This window comes from Pinus tabuliformis, chromosome 3_2 (genome assembly GCF_031772625.1).
Source record: "Pinus tabuliformis cultivar Carrire ecotype Pingquan chromosome 3_2, CPIR1, whole genome shotgun sequence".
Taxonomy (NCBI): Eukaryota; Viridiplantae; Streptophyta; class Pinopsida; order Pinales; family Pinaceae; genus Pinus; species Pinus tabuliformis.
In genome coordinates, this window is record NC_142302.1 from 548,898,315 (window position 1) to 548,921,757 (window position 23,443).

General features: G+C 40.0%; 1 protein-coding gene across 1 annotated transcript in view; it reads left to right on the forward strand.

The window, feature by feature from the left end:
• Positions 1-2,966: 2,966 nt before the first annotated feature.
• Positions 2,967-23,443, forward strand: part of LOC149181681 (DNA-directed RNA polymerases II, IV and V subunit 11-like) — a 51,330-nt gene continuing 30,853 nt past the window's right edge. Inside the window, exons 1-4 of the mRNA XM_089418376.1 lie at positions 2,967-3,138; positions 3,308-3,397; positions 4,949-5,027; positions 5,192-5,287. Of these exons, the coding sequence (XP_089274502.1) occupies positions 3,086-3,138; positions 3,308-3,397; positions 4,949-5,027; positions 5,192-5,287 (318 nt within the window). The 5' untranslated portion in view covers positions 2,967-3,085. The remainder of the gene's footprint in view (positions 3,139-3,307; positions 3,398-4,948; positions 5,028-5,191; positions 5,288-23,443) is intronic.

Here is a 23,443-nt window from a genome sequence, read left to right on the forward strand (position 1 = left end):
AGCAGGAGTAGGTGTAGGTTCCTGAGATTAAGGAACACTTTTCCGAGAAACTCCAAGATCCAGAAGCTCAGAGGGAGTCAAGTTCGAGAGGGAGTTTGTAGACTCAGAGGGAGAAACTGCAACCCAAGAAGAGCACATGGTCAGTGGGGAGCAAGGGTGCTTCCACATTTGGCACGAAGGAACCATGGAAGGAATGGAAAGCATCGTAGGAAAAGAAAAAGAATCAGGAGGCTTTGAATGACAACGACACTTCCGAGCGAGGCATAGTTCATGCTTCTGGGATTGTTGCTATTGTGAGTAATAGGAGCTAGGAAAGTGTTGCGAATGGTGATGATAAAGATGAAGTACTTCTGAGGTGTGGAGGTACCTCTCTTGCTAAGAGGGAGTGTTGAATTTTGTAGCTTGGGAGGTACTCGAAGACCCAGGGGTTGGAGGACAAAGCGCCATAAGGGCAGCTTGTGGGCTTGGAACCCAAGAAAGGGGTTTTTGCACCAATCATGCTTTTGGGGCAGAAAACTGATGGTTTCATGGCACATGATGGATGAGGATGATAGTGCTAAGAAAGACGATTCCAACACATCGAAAATCGTCCGAATCCGAGTTGCCGTTTGGGAGATATGAATTTTTTAAGTTGACGTAATTATTGATTTTTCAAGTAGGCCAACTTGAGAAAATCCAATAGAGGTGTCTCTTCAAATGACTTGTTGGAGGCCTTAAAGGCTATATATTGAGGACAAGTTGAGTCATTTTAAGCATCCATTTGTGCAACGTCTTTCCTAGAGAAAGGGGCTCTCAAATTACCCTAGTCACAACAAAGGAGGAGTTCTGGACAACGTGGAAGAAAGGGATCTGAAGTCTGCCACAAGTGGTCGAGTGGCTGAGGCAAGTGCAGATTGTCTTAGGGTTGGAACAGTGGTGAAAACAGGATCCGAGTTTTTTGTGAAGAGGGCCGAGAAGGTTGACTGTTAGGCCGAGTTACTAAGGGTCAAATATGTTGTTGTTTGGAGGTTGTTTAGGCACATTTTTGAAGGTCTGTTGCTACAATAAGTTGTTGTGCTAGGCCGCAAGCCATAACACACAACTAGAGGCTACGTGAGGGCTGTTAAGGGTGGACAATACCCTGAGAAAGCACCATGGGTGAGGAGGAGACCTTTGAGGGTATGTTACAGCCCTTAAAGGGCTAGTTTGTTGACTGTGGGATGAAACTAGGGTTGTAGTAAGTGCCCTAACCAGTAGTGCAACAAACAATAGCACAAACAAATAACAACGGTGTTTTGTGGAGGGATGTTGGCTCAAATGTGTTGACCAGTTTGGATCGTGATTGTAGCAGCCTGTTGGTGCAATGTGGAGGATTTTCCGAGGAGGTGAACAGTCTTCCTAGAAGTAGAATTGACAGTGACGTGATTGGGTGCCATTGATTTGATTAAGGGAGATACACGTTCCTCACAACTCTCCGAAAATCCATGTCTTCACTTGTGACATAAATGGGGGGAAATTAACCAAAATTGAATTGTTTGTTTTCTTTCTCCACATCACGTTGCGACCTATCAAACAACCATCATTCTTAGCCAATCATCCTCCTAAGATGCAAGTCTCAGTGGAGGTCAAATAAAGCCCATAGTGGAAGCATGGGAGAGGACAAGAGGTAATAAGCCTCCATTGAAGACATAATGTATCATCATGATGGGGGGTGATGGGTGAATACGATGTGTGACTTAAAATACTCAACTGTGGCTCCAATCAATGTTGTTGTGTCGTGACACTTATTGCTCCATGAGATTATGGTATAAGATGATTGACATTTGTTCCATTAAAAAAAAAACCCCTTTTGTTCAAGTTCGCCATGAGTCTACCCACTGATTGTTTCACTGCATGATGTAGAACCATTCCACCTCACATCTTAGGAGTTAAACCTCAGCTCAAATTAGGTTGTTGATGGCTTCCAATCCGAGATCTATGACATTAGACCTTTGTGCATATGCCTTATTGTTACTTGTGAGTCTCTAAAATCCATTAGGTGATTAGGGTGAAGAGATCTGACAAAAGAGATATCTTTAAAAATAGTATATACTTCTACTAAGATATTAACTTGCAAACCAAGTTTCCATATGAATTTGCCTTCGATTGGTCCTCCAACACGAAAAGTGATCCCTTGGACCTCCCTCCCCTCATTTTAAATCATAACCATTTTTTTTCATATAGTGGGAAAGCCCATCATAACTTAGTTGTCAAACCAACAATGGGGATAATTATCACTCATTGCTATCTGTTAATGCAGGTTGACTCATCATTGTCATTGTGCATAGATGCGTCCTCTAGTCCAATATGGTAGACATGTTGTCATGTTTAACAATTTGACTCAGTCAAATAAATAAATAAATTAAAAATAATCATTATAATTATCAATAAAACATTTTAACTCAATCAAATTACATAAATAAATTATAATTATATTATATCTCTCGAGATGCAAATCCTTTTAAAAGAGAAAAGAAATTTGATCACTCTCTGCGTTTAGTAGATCCAAAGTTATGATGCATCTACGCTCGTTTTAATTACGTACTGGTGGTGGTCTATAAGGAAGTAGACTATGACTCCTACCAGATACCTCTAAGTTTTGAATTATTAGCCCATTCCCTTATGTCCAACAAAAACAAACTCTTAATCAAACAAACACAATTTTAAAACATAATCCAACTCTAATATTAAATCATAACCATCATACCCATACCAATAATATATATATTTTCAAATAATAACCATCATACACATACCAATAATATATATATTTTAAATAATAACCAATCATACACATACCAATAATATTTTTATTATAAAATACATTAATTTTTTAAATTATAACCATCACACACATACCAATAATATTTTTATAAAATAAATTTTCGAAGTAAATATTTTATTTTGATAACCGCCATACGATACAATTTATGTCGCTTAGCATATAAATTCAAACCCTTTGCCGAACAATTCATTAACCTTCACTATTTCAAGTGAGAATCACGGAAATCATCGTCTGTCATTCGCAGAAACCTGCGTCTTTTTATACCTGCACCAGAAGGTCACCATGAATGCCCCAGATCGATATGAGAAGTTTGTGGTGCCCGAGGGCACTAAAAAGTATGCGTACCGCTATTCCTCTGAATTATGTTCTGAACTTCCCTGCGTCCATGTTTTATTTTTTGAGTTCTGTTTGGCTTTCCGAGTTGGTGTTTGCATTTGGGTTTCAGCTCTGTTTTCTGAATTGAAATGTGTGTTTCTTGGTCGGTGCATTTGCGTCTGTGTTCAGAGTGAGCTATGAACGGGACATGAAGATTATGAATGCTGCAACATTTGTCATCGAAAGAGAAGATCACACAATTGGCAATATCGTTCGCATGTAAGTACTGCTTGCTTTCCTGCATATTTGCATATGAAGACGAAATGGGTATGGTCAAAGCTGCAAGATAGGGTCAACCGGTCTTGGTTGGGGTCGTTTCACATACGAATGAGGTTCAAATTCCCCAGAGCTTTGTTTTGCTCTTCGTGGTCCGGCTCGCCCTTTCATTCATGTATTTGACCAGGTGCAATTTTCTGGGCGAGTCTAGCTGAGTAGATTCCCTAGACATGGAACCTTACCTAAGGAATGCGTTTGAAGGCTGTAAGCTAGCTACATTTCATTTAAAGAGGAACAACCCAATTGTGGCCGAGTTGCAAGATAGTGTCAGTTTGAACTCTTTTTCGGGCACCGGTTCCAGTCTCATTGGATTCAGGACAGGACCCATATACATCGAAGACATATATTCTGGAAATTAGGACCTTATAATGCCAAATTGTGAAGATCAAGTTTCCTTAATCTTCTACGAAGCCCTTGTCATCAAGAATCATTGAAATCAAAATCCTATCGTGTTCTAAATTCCACCCATTCGATGACACAAATTCATTAAATTTCACATCTGTCATATGTATAATCTGAAGAGCTGCACTGTAAAGCTTAGAAGTCAGGTTCGAGGGGTATGACTTGTACTTAGCGTTAATCTCTTCTAAACTCAGGTCATTTTGATGGATTGCAGAGGGAGTGGAGCTCTTGTGGGTTGACAGTCGTTTAACCCCACCAGTGAACCAACTCCTGTTATTTATATACAGAGAGAGAGTGAAAGGAATGTCGTGAAACGCACTACTATATACCAAAAAATGCAGGCTGCCAAAATAGCCACCACGAAGAACTATCAAGATTCAAAACTCAAAAAGAAAACTGGTTAATTACCAAATTGCAGATAAATACTGTCAACGTCCACTAATGCCAAACATAAAAGAGAAACAGTCCATGAAGCATAGGCATATAAACATAGGCCCTTGGCCCAAGAACAAAGAACCAAACAGAAGTATCAGGTAGTGTTGTGATCCTAGTTAACCCCAAGTTTCCCCAAGTTTCAAGCCTAATTAAGGGTATTGAAAATTTGTTTCAAGCCTCGTCACTTAAGCTTTGCTTTTCTCGTGGCCCATTTTATTATGACATTGATGTTTCTGGACGGCCCTGAGAAGATTGGTTCTGGGAAGCTATCTTGCTGCGCTTGTGATTACGTTACATATGGATTGGATCGTTTTACGGTTTACCATGCCTATGATTGTATTACAAGCTCGAATGAGAGCCAGGGTGAAAGGGAACTGGTGTCAAAATTGATCATCCTTAGGGCCTTTCGACAAGGGGCATTTGCCCAGCATCTGGTTGCAGGTCATTAGGGTCACCGGGTGTTGCCTCCAATTATCTCCAATTTTTTTTTGTTTTTTCACTTGTTGTGCCCTTTTGTACACCTCGATTGAGAAAGTTCAGAACTCCTTTCCGTTTAACACATGCCACTGTTTTTCTTCATTTCGTTCATTCATTTCCAATTTTTCGTTCCTGGTCCCGAGAGAAAATAGCTATTGACATTTTATGTACATATGACAGGCAATTGCACAGGGATCCAAATGTGCTCTTTGCTGGCTACAAATTGCCACATCCATTGCAGTACAAGATTCTTCTCAGGGTCAGTTTTATGTCTTCAACAGGGATCAATCTTTCTCTCAAATAGATTTTGAATTCATCAATTTTGTTAGTGAACCATGTGCAAGGAGAATGTTCTTATGTCTATTTATGACTATATGTTTTAGACTAAATATTTATGCCTCTAAATGGTGTGTGGCTCAACAGATCCAAACTACAAGCCAGTCTTCTCCAATGCAGGCTTATAACTTGGCAATTGATGATCTTGATAAAGAGCTCGATCATTTGAAAAAAGCTTTCGAGGTAGTCTTTATTTCCTCTCTTCACCTTGTATTCTCTCTATTTCCCTTTACAATAGGTGATTGCTAAATGGGTACTTAACCAGATATTTGTCTAGCATCAGCCGTTTGTTACTGTTTTTACTAGTACTTGCATCATGATTCATAGCTGATGCTCATAGACTATTACGCTAATACTTGCAAGACAACCAATGCTTACAGATAATTACATCGGTAAGAACAACATAAATTCTAATTTGATAGTATGCTTCAGAGATCAGAGAAGGCTAATCTACTGAAACTATTAATATAGGCCACCTCCCTAATGCAGAAATGTGGAACCCATGTGAAGCGATTTTAATTATCCTAAATTTTACTTGGGAAAAGTACATTGATTTAATTAATTAATGGAAACTTAGGCTAGATGATGACCCATGGTATTTGGCCTTAGAAGAATTATAAATTGCTGGAATGAGTGAGTGAAGGACACATTATTTTCAAAATCACTTTGAGTGAGAGAGAAGAGGGTTGACTTGGGTGAAAAATAGGAAAGTCGAGCAGCTGAGGAGAGGGGTTGTATTCTAGGCCAAGTTTTCTATTGAAGAGGCCAAGTCTTGGGCTGTGGAAAGGGGGCGTACAATGTGAAAAGAGGCTGTGCTTCAGGCTGTACCAAGCAGAAGGGAAGGACCGATTTCTAGGGCCGTTGATTGGCTGTAATATCTTTGGTACTGCTGCTGTAATATTTTCCTGAAACCTAATAAAATTCCTCTCTGCTGGTTTTCCCCACATTGGGGTTTTCTAGGGTAAATAACTGTGTAAAAATTGAGTGTTTGAATTTCTGTTTTCTGGTGTGCATAAATTGTTAGAAGCTCAAGTGTGTTAACTGTGCGTAGATTTCATATTTAAATTTTTTGGGTTTTCAGTAAAAATAAAAATCTGGATTTAAAATTTTATTGGTACATTAAATTGATTGCTGGGCTTAGAGAATTTAACATGGTATCAAAGCCAAGCCTCTGAACAAAATTCAATTATTCAGGGTTTGATCTTCCATGGCAAGTAGTGTCAGTTATGAAGACAAGTTTGAAGGAGCCTCAAACTATCTTCAGTCAAAAGTTCGGATCACGACAGTTCTCAAGGAGAACAAGTTGTGGAACTTTGTTAACTCCACGGTGGTTGTGCCAACATCAGATCCTATTGCCCTAGATCTCCATGAGGTGAAAGAAGCAAGGGCACAAAGGATCTTGGACGGGGTGAAAGATCACTTGATTCCCCATATATTTGAGAAAAATAATGTCAAAGAGATGTGGGATGCACTCAGAGTGACAATCAGATTTGAAAGATGGTGCTTAGGGACAAGCTCCACAACACTAGGATGTCCAAGGGAGAGAATGCGACTTCTTACCTTACCAGGTTCACGCAAGTGCGTGATGAGATGGCAACTGTGGGGGAGATAGTCCTTGATTCTAAATTGGTGTGTATAGCCTTGAATGGCTTTACAAAGCAGTGGGATGTATTTGTCAAATGCATCATGGGATGATAGCGTCTTCCCACTTTGGAAAAGCTGTGGGATGATTTCATACAAGTGCGGATTTGAGAAGGGTCTCAACGTGGAGATCAAAAAAGAAGAACGAGGAAGAAGAGAACATGGCCCTTACCTCTAAGGGCAAGGGAAAGGCCAAGAAAGACTCCACTGAAGGAGCTACGTCGAAGGGCAATAAAAAGAAGTCAGATGCTAGCAAAGGGAAATTCTTTGCATGCCACCAACCAGGACATTTTGCCAACTAATGTCATAACAAGAAAAAGGGCAAACAAAAGAAGTAGACAATTGCTATAATTGAGATGGATGAGTTTGCAGCTAGATTTGAGGATGAGTTTTAACTTTTCACTCATCGTGTCCCTCTAGTTCAATGGCCACCAGTGTGTGTTATGTTGATAGTGGCGCTTCATGTCACATGAGTGGAATGTGAGACTACTTCACCAATTTGAAGGAGCATAGTTTGGACTTCCACATTAAGCTTGTAGACAATGTTAAGTATAAGCCAATAGGCAACGAATTGTCAAGTTTCAGAGGGAGTCTGGGAGGCCTCTATTGGTGAAGGATGTGCTATGCACTGCAGGCTTGATGAAGAATCTGATTTATGTTTCAACTTATGTTGCACGAAATGCCTTCCTGGGTGGCGTATTGATATTGGAAACATATTGAAACTTCCTTGAAATGTTGTCAATTGTACCGTACGGTCTTTTGCGATTTTTAAACGACATACTATACAACCAACAATGTTTCGGGGCCATTTCAACCAAAAATTGCAATGTTTCGGTGAGTTATGTGGCTGTTAGGTGTGGGTTCCTTCTATGGCCCAAAAATGCTTAATTAAACTTTTTTCGTAAAGTTTCTTTCACTCCTAGCCTAATTTCATTAAAACAATTATAGTTAGAGTTCTCTCTAGTCTTGATATTAGTGGTGATTCAAGCGGAACTAGATGTACTAGTAGAATTGCCTCTTTTGTTGGACAAGCATCTTGTTATAATTTTGTTGATGAGTTATGATTACTAATATGTATTAAATATTTATCTTTTATTTCAGTTTTATCACATATAGCCTCATGTATAAAGGTTGTGTTATCACTCAAACTAGTTGGGGTCCTAGGAGGGGATCTTAAAGGGCAACTACTAGGTCAAGGGAAACAATGGAGCGATAACCCATTGTCACCTCAACTAAGGCTCCCTACTCTTTACGGACTTATACCGATGGGAGGAGACTTGATATGAAGGGAATCACTAGATGAATGAGTCAATGAAGAGAAAAGGAGTGATTTCTTAGGTCTATTCACAAGAGAGACTCAAATGTATGGTTTACTTGCTTGAGAAGCAAGGTGTAAGGCTTTCTAAGAAGGGCCAAGGGGATTTCAAGGGCTAGGGTTTGTAAATAAGATTTATGAATGAGGGACCTAGTCCTAGAAAAATTTGTGAAAACTTGGTTCCAAAATGGTCTTTGTGAAATTATCTTCAAAAAGTTGCGGGACCAAACGAGACCAAGTGGACCCAAAATTAGGTCAAGTAAGAGGAATTGGTCATTAAGGGGGGGAGCTTGACCTAATTGTGGAAGAGAAGAAGATCAATGGACAAATCTTCTTGAATGCAATGCAATGATCTAGATGAGGTCACTAGCCAAGGGAAACTTAGGGCAAGAAATTATCCTTGAGCTAGAGCTTGCAATATCTCGAGATCCCACTGGCCGGATTTGCTTCAAATTCAGAGGGCCTTTAGAGCAAACTTGATCACAGTTGTGGACCAGTGTTTGGATGGCTAGATTGTGAGATAATTGATGCCCTAGGTGACCTATGTAGGCTAGGCCTAGAGAGAAAGAGAGAAAGGTGAGAAAAATATGCTTTTAGGTGATCACCTATGGAGGACCAATGCCTAATCCTTTGGGAGAAATGGAGTCAAGATGATTCCAATGCTTGGAGTGATTTCACTTGGTCAAGGAGGCCTCTAGAACAATTTCGCATGGCAATTAGGGCATGGGACAATTGCTTCAAGGTATTTATACTTCGATATGCAATATGTGATGACTTATCGAGATAAAATTTTAACGAAATATCTCTAGGAACATTCACTTATTCAAAATATGGCCCATGACATGATGCAATGCTATAAAAAGACAAATTTCCACCATTTCACACAAGAAAAGCAACAAAATTCAGTCTAGTATAACGAAATTCCCTAGCAACATGCATGTGTGTTAATTTTAGGTATGTTCTATGCCTAGAGCAATTTATTTCAATTTTCACAGTTAGCTCCATATCTTTTCCAGATTAGCAATCACATCAGCATTAAAGTAAACTGCAGATAGAACATAAACATAAATCGCAGAAGACAAGCCAAGACAAGAGGACACAAGATGTGGCACTAGCAAGGGACAAACCCCAATGCGGGGAAACCCTTGATCAATTCTTATTATATGTTCTTCAATAGTTCAGCAGAGAGAGAGAGAGAGATAGTATGTATACAACAGAAGTCAACACTTTGACTTATCTAGATAAGAGCATAGATCATCTCTAAGAAGATGATACATGAGATCAGTTGAAGACATGCTGCTTCAATTGACTCTCCAAGGTGACTCCTTCACCTTTTGTTGTCTTGCATTTTGTCATCATGTTACACCTCACCACGCTACACCATGCTGCACCCATCATCACTATGCTGCATCTCATCACGCTTCATTAATCATGACTGTACCCATCACTGTACTGCATTATGTGCCATTGTTGCACCATGTTGCCATCTTGACCTATGTGTTGGCTGCACCTTGCTTGCTTGTTGTCCCTAGCATGCTTGTTGTCCTTAGCATGCTTGCTGTTGCATGCTAGTTGTCCCTTGCATGCTAGCTGTAACATTGCATGCTTGGTGTATTTGCTGCTAAGTACCATACAACTGTCCCAATGTTAGTTAGTTGTCCCTTGCATGCTGCTCTCCTTCAGAGATAGATGCTTCGGCTGTTCCGATTGTTCCCAGCAGTCTCAACTGTTCTCGGTAGTTTGGCAATTCTGGCAGTTTCAGCTGTTCTGGACAGTCCTGACAGTTCCGATTGTTCTCGGCAGTTCCACCAATTCCTGGCAGTTCCCGACTGTTCTCGGCAGTTCAGGCAGTTCCACCAGTTCCCGACTGTTCTCGATGAGAGGGATCCAAGCAAAATATCAGCTTCCATTAATAAGATGATCCACATGGAGTTTGGCCCTAGTTGCCAATTTTAACACCCCCTCTCAACTAGGGAGAACTCCATCCGCTGATCCATATGTCCGACTGTACTATCTTTGCCATCAGTGCCCTACACTGCTCTGATTTGCTGAGCTCTGCTGAACCATGAAGAAGAAGAATTGATCGAGAATGTCTCATACCATTCTCTACTGACTTGAAGTCAGTTTCATTTGAAGAGAGAGTGTCGCATCACTCTTACTGACCTGGAGTCAGTTTTATTGATCCTAGATCAATATCACAAGAGAGTGTCTCAAACCACTCATATTGATCCCAGATCAATGGAGGTCATCCTAGCATAGGGAGTATGATAGATACAATGATGCGTCCATCGATGGTACTATTATGGTCCCTAACCCCCTTTCCCTGCACATTGATCAGATGAGAGGTACTTCCCATGAGTCCCAGACTGCATGGGTAGGATGCCTCGACAGGAGAACTAAACATCTTGTCCATGGGAGAACGAATCATCCTGCCCCACAGTCGCCACGGGAGAACTAATCATCTCGGCCCATAGGAGAACTAATCATCCTGTTTCACAGTTGCCATGGGAGAACTAATCATCCCGGCCCACAGGAGAACTAATCATCTTGTTCAACAGTTGCTACGGGAGAACTAATCATCCTGGCCCACAGGAGAACTAATCATCTTGTTCCACAGTGCCCACGGGGTATCACAGGGGAAGGTTGAACTTGTCATCCTGTACATAGCACACCACCAGGGGAGGGTAAGTCGCCCTGTGGTCGTATGTTGCTCCAGTAAGTAACCAAGCCCTCCAGAGCTCCCAGAGGTCAATGCATGAAAAATGCAGGGCCCTTATAAGAAGGTCTCCCAATGACTCCAAGTCGTTCGGGAAAGTCACAGATTTGACCTTTCCCGGAGGCTTTGACAAAAATGTCTGCGACCTGTACATCAATCTCAATGCGATGGAGCCTCCTCGCTCATCGACTTACCATATCCCAGATAAGGCAGTATCTGATGTCTATCTGCTGGAGCAATCATCGAATACGAGATTCCTCAATAATCGAATCCCCCCTCTGGTTGTCACAGAGAATCACAATGGTATTCGTCATGTGTACAAATAGCTCACTTAAGAGCTTCTGCAACCATGCAGCTTCACACAAGATCATACTCGTAGCTATGTATTCGGTCTCAACGGTGCTTATAGCAACCGACTTCTGCTTCCTGCTCATTCATGATATCGAAGCAAAATCCAAAGAGAACCAACACTGAGAAGTGCTCTAGTGATCCTCCACACTACCTGCCCAGTTAGCATTCAAATAATCATGCAGTTTCATATTTCGGCAGTGTATCTCAATCCATGAGAGATTGTGCCCCGAAGATATCTCAGAAGATTCTTGGCACCAATCCAGTGAGGCTCAACCAAATATGAGCTCACCATGCTAATTGCAAAACATATGTTCGGACGGAAGTTCACCAAGAACATCAACGCGAATGAGTTTATGAAACTCAGAGGCATTTCCCAAATCTGGTCCGACATCACTACCGTATAACTTCTGAAAGTTATGATCCTCGAGGTAGTCACAGTCTTGCAGTTTATCATTCCACATCCGGAATCCAACTCCCTCTTACTTCTGCAAATGAGAGGGTTTGCACCTGTCAGAAATAGGTCGTCCTCATTAGGTGCCTGTATGAGAGGTCTATCATCCACAACCTTCGGGTAATGGTTTGGATCGGTTTCACTGCTAGTGAATCTCAGCTTCATCAGACAACTATCAATCCTCTCATGCTATGCCAGGGGTGTTTTGCTTCAAACCATAGAGGGCTTTCTTCCACCTGTATACATGAGATTCTCGATCATGAATCTCAAACTCCTTGGGTTGTTTCAAACCTGTGGACCTGCTGCATGAGGGGAATAGTCCCCTTGTAAGATTTTCCTTCGGTACATCTCAGACATGTACCTTCATGCTCCACTTGAATTCAGACATCCCTATCACCATCTGACTCACATCGGGTAGGGCCCCATAGGTAGACCTCCAGTGTTATAGATGCGATATGTCAATTGACATGATCCCCAATGGACCATCCTGCAACTTGATACAAATTGCCAACCCAGAACCCATGAGAAAAAACATCTTTGAATTTTTTTTTTTAACACGTACCTTTCCATCGATGAATGCCACCCTTGAAACCTTTGACTTTCATTTCTGAGATGGACACCAGGTTCTTCTTGCGATCAGGTACATAAAAGAGATTCTGTAAATGAATTGAGTTACCCTCATTCAATTGAGGGTTAACATTCCCTACACCCTTTTCGGGATAGGTGGCATCGACTTCAAGTATAATCCCACAATTGTTTCCATCTTTACCAAATTAGAGAGTGCACCCATCTATCTGATGAAGTGCCTTGAAGCACTACAATCAATAAGCCAGATTCCCAAAGAATTTGAAGGAGAGGGCCAATACAAGATAATGCTTCTTTATCTTATCAGAAACAACATTTGATTCTTCATACATGGGGTTCCTTGCTTTCTTTGAAGAGTCGGCCATTTCCTTGATGACCTGCATTACCTGTCATTCCTTTGATCATTGAAGATGTCCTTGGAATGATTGTTATCATCATCAAGTGATGTGTCCCTGCCATTCAGACACTCCTTTGCATAATGGCCGAACTAGTTATCTGCCTTTCCTTCCACCCTGAGATCCGGTCTTCCAATGAAGTGATCTTTAGGTAGGCCATATTCCGCTGCGCCATTTTGATAATATTCTTTGCTTCGACTTCACCCTTGGTTAATTTGAAGAGGGATGAGTAATCCATCGATCATTTTTTCCTTTCCCAACTGTCTTTGGTGATTGCTCTTTCACTCTTGCTTGGGCATTGCCTTTACCTTAGCTCTGATACCATGTTAATTTTAGGTATGTTCTATGCTTGGAGCAATTTATTTCAATTTTCATAGTTAGCTCCATATCTTTTCCAGATTAGCAATCACATCAGCATTAAAGTAAACTGCAGATAGAACATAAACATAAATCGCAGAAGACAAGCCAAGACAAGAGGACACAAGATGTGGTGCTAGCCAGGGACAAACCCCAATGTGGGGAAATCCTTGATCAATTCTTCTTATATGTTCTTCAATAGTTCAGTAGAGAGATAGAGAGATAGTACGTATACAACAGAAGTCAACACTTTGACTTATCTAGATAAGAGCATAGATCATCTCTAAGAAGATGTTACATGAGATCAGTTGAAGACATGCTGCTTCGACTAATTCTCCAAGGTGACTCCTTCACTTATCGATGTGCTGCATTTCGGCATCATGTTGCACCTCACCGCGCTACACCATGCTGCACCCATCATCACTATGCTGCATCTCATCACGCTTCATTAATCATGACTGTACCCATCACTGTACTGCATTATGTGCCATTGTTGCACCATGTTGCCATCCAGACCTATGTGTTGGTTGCGCCTTGCTTGCTTGTTGTCCCTAGCATGCTTGTTGTCCTTAGCATGCTTGTTGTTGCATGCTAGTTGTCCCTTGCATGCTAGCTGTAACATTGCATGCTTGGTGTATTTGCTGCTAAGTACCATACAACTGTCCCAATGTTAGTTAGCTGTCCCTTGCATGCTGCTCTCCGTCGGAGACAGATGCTCTGGCTGTTCCGACAGTTCCCGGCAGTTCTGGCTGTTCCTAGCAGTTCTAGTAGATCCAATTGTTCTCGTATGTTCCGGCTGTTCCCGGCAGTCCAAGCAGTTCCCGACAGTCACGGCTGTTCTGGCAGTTCCTGGCAGTTCCGGTTGTTCTGACAGTTCCTGCAGTTCTTGCAGTTCCTGCAATTCTGGCAGTTCTCGGTAGTTCCTGCGTTTCTCGACAGTTTTGGCAGTTCCGACAGTTCTGGTAGTTCCTGGCAGTTCGGACAGTTTCGGCAGTTCCTGGCGGTTCCGACAGTTCCGGTAGTTCCCGACAGTTCCGACAGTTCTGGTAGTTCTGACAGTTTTGGCTTCTGCCCTCTAGATCAGGGCAGCGTTATCCGTTAGGATCTCTCCTTCTACTAAAACCTAAAGACAAGTAGAGAGGAAGAGATCCCAAGTGTGTTGAAGTGACTTGAAGGCCACCTCTATTTATACTAAAACGTTGAGCACAAGTGGGGTTTATTTGGTTGCTCGCTGACCTTGACGAATTGTCCCATAACACAAATAAATTCATATCTCCATGAATACTTATCGGAATCGGATGATCTTTAGATCAATCCTACACCTCTCGATGAGAGGGATCTAAGAAAAATATTAGCTTCCATTAATAAGATGACCCACATAGAGTTTGGCCCTAGTTGCCAATTTTAACAATGGGACATAAGAAAAAGACAAAATAGCATTAAAAGAGCACTTACATGTGAGAACAGATACATCCAATCATCATCATATGCCAATATAGAAGCTGCAAGACAAAAATTAAGAGATCCAAACATCAAAATTCATCCATCCATCCAATTTCATCCTCCAAAAAGAATAGCAAAAATCTCTTAAGAGAGAATGATCAATCCAAGTGATGATGAGAGAATGAATCGACATGCATGTGACATAAGAAAAAGACAAAATAACATTAAAAGAGCACTTACATGTGAGAACAAGTACATCCAATCATCATCATATGCCAATATAGAAGCTCCAAAACAAAAATGAAGAGAGCCAAACATCAAAATTTATCCATCCATCCAATTTCGTCCTCCAAAAAGAATAGCGAAAATCTCTTAAGAGAGAATGATCAATCCAAGTGATGATGAGAGAATGAATCAACTCTTCATCTATTTATACAATGTCTAATGATTTCAGTTTAGCTAATTTTGGCCTAATTTAGCCCCTAGAATAAAATAATGTGCAAGGTAACAATAACTTTTGGTGACAAGCCCACCAAATAGCCCAATAACACATGAATAAGCCTCTCAAGAGGGTTGAATGATCAAGAAAGTGAGTCGTTGGGCCATTGAGGAGGCCTAAGGAAGTCCAAAGGGTGCCATATTGTAGAAATTGACTCCCATCATAGTGGACAAGGGGGTGGCCCCTTGTTTTCCAAGCAAAACCCTGTGGTGCTCCCAAGTGGGTGTGGGGGCACAAGGTCATCCTCATGTGTCTCCAAATGGATCAGAAGTGCCTGTAGACCATTTGTAAGGGCTGGAATGATGACATAAGCCTTGCCTCTGCAGTGGGGAACAATCCTTTGGACCCTGGAACATCTGCCAATTGTATGGTGCATCTGTGAAGCTGGTTGGGCATGGTGAACCAAGTGCATCATCCTCATCTAAAAGGTGGAATAGGAGCAATCAACGAATGTTGTTGGGGACCTTGTAAGCCTCAAATGGGAATCCACTTGTAATCTTGTATAAGATCCAATGCATCCCCTTGCCCTCCAATACAACAAATCATTAGAATAATCAAGTAAAAAAGCTTACAAGTCATGACACCAGTGGGGTATTTCATGGTGGCATGCCCTTCCATAGTGGGCTTTGGCATGTGCAAGTGTCTTCAAGCTAAATAGGGGGTTAGCCAATGACCTTATTAGGTGGTTTCAACCTCTAGAGGGGGTGGCATGTCTGTGGTACATCCTTCAAGTGGTAGGTGGCAAATGATATACTAATGGAACGAAGTGAGGGTTAGGGAAAACATCCAGACCACATCCCACACCTGGGTATATGAGTGTAGGAGGGAGTAAATTGTGGTACATGAGTTAACCCGACCTTTGTTTTTCCACCCTTCTTCATATGCCTTTTGCCATTTATTGATTTTTCTTCATAATTGCTCAAGGCTCCAGGGGATGAGAGCATGATGCGTAATATGTAGCAGTGGATACTCCTTTAAGTTGGGGTGGTTCATTGCCCACTAAGGGTTGATGCAGCTAAAAAGAAAAGAAAAAGCATAATTTGCCCACTCTCAGCAGGAAATATACCAAAAAATGCAAAAGATGGTCGGGACATACAAATTTAGGCGCCTCACATAATGAATAAAACCATAAGTGCTCCAATTCCTTTCTGATGATGAAGAGCTTGCCACTTGTGGAAGAACACGAATGGCAAGATTTTGCAAATGTACACCATTTCCTCCATGACAAATGCACCACCTAACTGGATTCATGGTGCTTCTCTCCTCCAAATTTGATAGATCTGCATAACCATCTAATCCTACAACAAAACTGGCAAATTCTTCCTTTACCTCCTTGTGTAGATGAGATGGAAATATTCTCATAAGGGTTTTTTTACCCCATTAGCCACCTCTCCTTCCTCTTCTTATTGCTTTGAGAAATAAGCTCCTCATCATAAAATTTGGGGTTCAAGGCATGTGCTAAAGTGTGCAATGGAGTGTTGAAATTGTTTCACCTATCAACAATGATTTTCTTGACTAAATCAGCAAAATGATCATCAACAAACAAAAGTTGTGGAGACTCTTGTGAAATGATTTCCATAGTTTTCTCAACCATGGAATCCATGCCATCATATACCTCTCCTAAGAAAGGTTGGTCAATGTCAGCATTCCAAAGAAGCTCAAATGCAGGGGTTGTGAACTTTAGCAAGAAATCTATCTTGCTCCACCAATCCTCATCAAGGCACAAGCAGATCTGCTCTGAATCTGCTTGTATCCACTCAACCCAAAGTTGACTCACCACCATAGAAACTAATGCATGCTTAACCTCAACAAGGCGGCACAACATCAGGAAGTTTGAGGCATATCTTGTCTCAACAACTTTTAACAACTCCAATTTGGAGTACTCTCGAAATATTGCTTGAGATTGGTGGTGGTTGGTGATGAATTTAACAATCTCCCTTGCTTCCCCTGTGATTTCCTTTATCCATGGAACTTTGTTGTCGATCTCCTCTAAGATCAGATTCAGATTATGGACAATGTAGGGTGTCCAAAAGATGTGGTCATACCTCCCCTCAATAATTAAACCTGCAGCTTTGCAAACTGGTGCATTATCCGTGATAACTTGCACCACCTTGTTAGGTCCTATTTGTTCAATAGATTTTATAATAACATCAGCAATGAACTGTGCATCTTTTACCTCTCCTGAGCAGTCTTTCGCCTTTATAAACATTGCTCCTTTGGGGGAAGTGGCAATGATATTTATCAATGGTCTACGCCTTGTATATGTCCATCCATCTGAGACTATGGTAACCTAGACATACTCTGGGAAGAACAAATTGGGCCCCTTGTACCCTTGAGGAGCTTTGTTAATTGCCCTTATCAAATTTTGCTAGTAAGGAGAGCGAACAACATTGAATAATATACCACATGCATAAATGCACCTAGCCACTCTGGAATCAGTTTCTTCTCTCGCTTGCACATTCACCAATTTAGCAATTCTGTTATCTTGAACTGAAGGGGATGCCCCTCTGGTATTTTTGGATGGTGGTTGTTCATGTTGTTGAGTGGCACTGGCTCTCCTCTTCCTTGCTTCAACTACAATCCTTGGCTCAATGTTAGATGGAGCTTGAGGAGTAGCTTGACTAAGCTCATCATGCCTTCTCTTAATTCCATCTGCCTCATCTTGGTTTCTTTGATACGCCCTCCTTGCCAATGGGTCTGTTTTTGTGCAACCTACAATCCTCTGTCCTCCTCCATGCAAAAGATGTGCCTTCACTCTTGGGTAGGAGCCCTTGTATGAATTATTGCAAATGTTATATCGCCATTCCCATGAGCCACCATCTCCACATTTTTTCAGCTTCTGAACATGCCTCCAAAGAGGATAATATTTAGCACTTGGGTTGGCCCTGGGGCTTGAACTTGCAGCTGCACTTTGGTTGGAAGCCATTGCTGCAAAAAAAAGGAAAATCTGTAAAGAAAAAACGTTTTTCATATTTTTGGCAGCATAAACCCTTGAAAAATGGAAGAAATTAAGAAAATGAATGCTTCTTCCCCAAAATAATTTTTTGTAGCTGAAGCTACCCCAAAATGCCAGAAAAGACGTAGAAATATGGCTGTAGTTGAGCCAAAAGCCAAGAATGTCGTAGCCGGAAACACTGCACTCCAAATCTACTACTGAAATCTCTCTCTTGCTGCTGAAATCTCCTTTGCTCACTGTTGAAAATGCCCTAGTTGAAACCACTGCTCTCTTCCTCTTTTCTCCTTTGCTAAAATCGTCCGTCTCCAAGAGAAACGACTTGCTCAATTGTGTGATGAGAGAATGAGGCGAGAGTCTTTTTTATAACTTGAGAGAGGCATCTAGAAGCATCCAAAAGATATTTTAGTTGCCCAATAAAAAATTAGAAGCGAAAAAATAAAATAAAAATAATAAAAAGGCAAGTGTTAAGTGGAAACTCCGCCGTACGGCTTGAAAACTCGTTTCTGGCTGTATTGGCCACGTTTCCCTAGCTAGAAACATGCCAATATGGCCAAAAACGAGTTTCCAAGCCATATGGTACGAGTTTCCTTGTTTCCATTTCGTTTCCGGCCGAAAATGGACCCCTGGGCAATGTTTCCTGCAACATCGGCTTGACATCTAATTAAGGCATTGTTAAGTAATCATTAGTTAATTGTTCTAAGTTAAAGATCATAATCTTAAGAGACTTTGAAATTTTGATTGTTTGTCTTAAGCATTTGGCATCTTTAGTTTCATTGGTTATCATTCGAAGTGAGCATTTCAACATTGGTTATTGGCATATCTCAAGTAATCATTGTTGAATTAGACATCCGTTCTAAACATCTTTTGGAATATTGTTGGACATTGGCACTTGTATGTTTAAGCACATGCCTTGTCTTAAGATTGTTATCTAATCATTATTAAGTACTTTGGCTATAAGATAATTTACACGAAGTACTTAAGTAACATAAGTAATCTTAACTCAAGAAGACTTCACTCAATCTATCTTGCATACGCATCATAGGACTTAGTTTGCATTAATAATTTACCTACAAGCATAAGCTTGGTTGATAGACTCCTAGGGCAACCCTTTTCCAATTAGCTTGAGGGATTCAACTCTTCTTAGTGGTTAACACAATGACCTTGCGTTTGTTAGAGCCACAATTTTTGCAGCACCGAAGGCACTGGGTGGGTGGAACACAGGGGGATATATCGTTAATGAGGCCATTTCCTGCTTCCCATTGGCTTCCATTTCACATCCAACTCTGAAAATTATTTCTCAAAACAATTAAGGTGGAGGTTCAACTTACACTAAGCAGTTAAGCTAAAAATAACCAACATTCTTGCATCACACCTAGCTCTTAGGAATTGCATATCATATAGGATAGTCTATCATATTAAGCAGTAGGTGTCCATTCGGTTACTTGGTTTCAATTTATAATAAGCAAGAATTGTGACTCCATAAGGCACTGGTCTCATCTTAAAATCTAATCTAATCATTAATCTTGCTAAATTCTACCGAGTATCTAGGCCACTCATCTGTGTCTCCGAAGCAAGTTGGTTCCCAACTTGTTTTCCTTCACCTCATTCCATAGGGACTACCCCCCATAGCTTGCTATTGGGAGACAACTAGAACAGAGTGGGTGGGGATCAGAGTGACAACCCCTGCCTTGAGCGGTTGTTACGGTGCTTGTACAATCCAGGCGACAACAGGGCTAATAAGAATCCCTCTTTTAAACATCTCATAGATTTTTGTAGTGATGCTTATGTGCCTCTTCCAAAAGAGGATAGGAGCAAGTTTGATATAAAGTAGAAAAGTGCATTTTTTTTGGTTATAAAGATGGCATAATAGGTTACAAACTTTGGAAGTTTGAATTCAAGGGTGAAGCATTAGACTCAACAAAAGAAGATGGACTAGAAAAAGTAAAAACTTCAAACTCCAATCTTGAGGAGATTGATTCAGGAAAAAGGCAAAAAAAAGTATACCCTATTTGATTTTTGTTTTGGTTTTGTTTTATCTAATATGGTGATGAGATAATGGATTTAGAAGATTGTAAACTTTGGAAGAAGGTCATGGTTGAAGAAATGGTTGCCTTGATAAGAATGAGGCTTGGGAATTGGTTGAGTTGTTGACTAGAAGAAAGCTTGTTGGTAGCAAATGGGTTTTTCAAAAGTGTTTGAATATAGTTTAAAGCTTGCCTAATAATAAAGGGATATTCTCAGGCGGAGGGAATTGTTTTAAGTGAATTTGTTTTCTCCTTTTTTTTTAAATTAACTTTTATTTGAATTCTTTTGTCTATCGTTGCTACTGCTTTTGATCTTGAAGTAGCATAGATGGATGTGAAGATAACTTTCCTACATAGGAGTCTTGAAAATGAAATCTAGATGAAATAGCTAGAAGGGTTTGCAGTGAAGGGAAAGAGCTAGCTTGCAAGTTGAAGAAATCTTTGTATGGATTAATGCAATCTCCAGGATTGTAGTGGTATCAAAGTTTGATGCTTATATATTAGGACTTGATTTCTCAAGAAACAAAGCTAATCACTATGTATTCCTTGTTGATTGGTGATCATTTCCTATCCCAATAAGTGTAAAATTATTTGCAAATCAGTGTTGTCAAGTCACAAGAATAGGTAGATGACGCGTCTCATGTATAATATGCATGAGTTGTTGGAATTTTGATATATGCTATGGTATGTACTAAACAAGACATTGCTCATACAATTGGAGTTTTGAGTAAGTATGTTGCCAACCCTAGGAAAGGAAATTGGGTGGAGTAAGGAGGGTTTTCAGATATTTTCATGGCACTTTAGATTATGTGTCGTGGTGCCAAAGAAGACCTACAAACCACATAGGGAGATTCATACAGGTATTCTTGATGCACAATGGGTTAGAGATCTTGATTATATAAGATCTAGAAGTGGTTATGGTTTTAACCTATTTGAGCTATAGTTGCATTGTCAACTTCAGATGTTGGATACATGGCTACTAGCCATGGATGTAAGGAAGCTTAATGGTTGCAAAGATTGTGTTGAAGTATTCTGTTGTTCAGAAAGCAGTGATGATACATTTTAATAGCTCAAGTGCAATTTTTTTCAAAGAACTTTGCTTATCATTCTAAGACAAAACATATTGGTGAGCAATGTTTTTTTGTTAGAGACATGGTTGAAGACAACAAGGTTGGAGAAGGTTGATGCATTGAAGAATGTTGTAAACTCATTGATGAGGTTCATTAGTATTTGGAAGTTCTCTCAGTGTAGAGAATCAATGGCCATTGTTGCCCTTAAGAGCTATTAATTCCTTGCCCTTGACCCATTTTTTTCAAAGTATACAACAAATGTAACCTTTGCAGGTGGACTTAACCACATTCTAGTGGGGGTTCAAGGGGGACCCACACTTTTAGCTGTGGGAGCATGGCGTTCTGTTGTGCTTTTTTGGTGGGTGGTTTTAACTTTTGGTCCATTGTAATCTAATCATTATTAAAGGGTTAAGGTTTTGATGGATTAAAGGATTGGGGTTGATTGAAGCTACAAAGCACTTGAAATATTGTGCGGTGAACTAATGAGTAAACAAAATGAGTTAGAGAGAGGTGTGACTCTTAGCAAGGTTGATTTTCTTGGTTAAGGGTTTCAAGGTAAATTTTGTCTATACTGCGTGAATGTGCTATTATTATTTTGTTTTACATTTTCTTAGTATTGTGTTGCTGCTTGAATCCACAATTGGGATTATCGTGGAGAAAATATTTAAATCCACCTGGTGTGGCCTTGGGGGCAAGTTTCGAGTTGAGTTGCTGTTGCTCCTCTTGTGTCTAGGCTAACTCCTAGAGAAGCCAAGGGGGGTGGACCCGATGAAAATAACTAAGGCTCAACTACTCTAATGTTAAATAGGTCAAGTTCTAGGAGTTAAAATTGAATGATCAAAGATACATCCAAATTATATCAATATATCATTTGCAGCAAATGAATTCAAAGCATCATAATAATAATGACCATCTACAAGCTATAAGATATTACAATAATGGACAAGATGGAGCAGAAGTAGACTAGTGCTAAATATCAAGTAAATATTCCAAGTGAAAAGATAACTTTGAAAGTAATGTTTTGGAAGTAAATGATCAATAAATGATGCTTAAAGTAAATGTTTGGAAAGTAAATGCTTTGTTAAACGAAATGCATGTACTTGAAATATTGACAATTTGCCTTGGAAAGATGGACAAGCTTTATGAAACTTAGAAAGCAAAATGAAATGAAACTCCTAGTGCCATTGCTGCAAGATGAATGTATTGGAATGTATCTTGTTTTATTTTAAGTTAAACTAGTCCTAATTGGTTAGTTGCAAATTTGAAGCAAGTTTCAATTGAATTCTTTCCCCAAGCCTTATCCTCGTTGGGGCCTCGATCTTAGAATAAGAAGACTTATGGGGAAGAGGGTCCCTAAGTTTCTACTTCAACCAACAAAGTTGGAGGTAAATTTGATTATTGCAAAGACAAATTTGAAAGATTTAAATCAAATGTACAAAATTGCTTGAAGTGTAAAGTAAATGACTAAACTAGGTAGCAATTGCAAGACACAAGTAAATTGCAAGTGAGAGTAGATTGTATGAGGTAAAAATTTAACCCAACTACTCTAATGATGATTATGCTACACTATTTAGTTCAGCCAACAATGAAAATCATTCAAGCACCACAAAAAGGACTTCCCCAAATGGGGAAGGGGGGGATGCCTAGGGGAAAAATCCCATAACTCCCAAGAAAAATCAATTCTTTATTAGATCCCACTTATAGGAATGAGGGATAGAGAGATAATTTACAATGGATCTGTTTGGGAAAGGGATTTGAAGAGATTCTTTGGAAATAGTTTAGAATGAGATCCCTCAAAGGGATCAAGTACTCTTCTCCAAAGATTTGTTACAAATTAGAAGCAATTTAAAAGAAAATTACAATTGTCCCTTTTGGGAAAATTTCAAGAATGAGAGAAAAGTCTCTTTGCAAAGTTACAATGGATCACAAGAGGCCCTTTTGACAATCCTAAAAGAGAGACTTTTTCTACAAACTTCAAATGGTTTCCTTAAAATGATCTTTGGGTAGAAAAACCATTTAAAGGGGTTTTGCAAAACAGTGTTGATAATATCGGTATCGGGAAAATATCAGCGAGGGTCCAGAAAATATCTTATCGGCAATATCGGCAAAATATTGACAAATATCGGCAAGCATAAAAAATGCATAATATATTCTTTTTTTTGTTGTTGTTCTTTTTTCTTCGTTGTTTTCAGATTTTTAAACATATAAAGCAATAACAACATGAAATAAACACATTGGCACATAAATATGAAGAAAACACTGATATATATGATGTCAAATAGAAATGATATATCAAAGGCGATACCAAATCCTGCTGATCCCTGATAATTATCCATTCAAGGACTCAAATGTGGAGAACCAATACAAAATAATATCACATATATAAAAGTATCTCATCATCATGAGTTATATGTAGCATAACAAATAAAACTAGCAGCTATCTATCTGAAATCACTGCCCTCTCCCCCTTTTACGGGAAAACATGATGGGCTGTTTGCCAGGCCTGCCCCTAGTAGTAGAAGGCCCTGACCCTGCC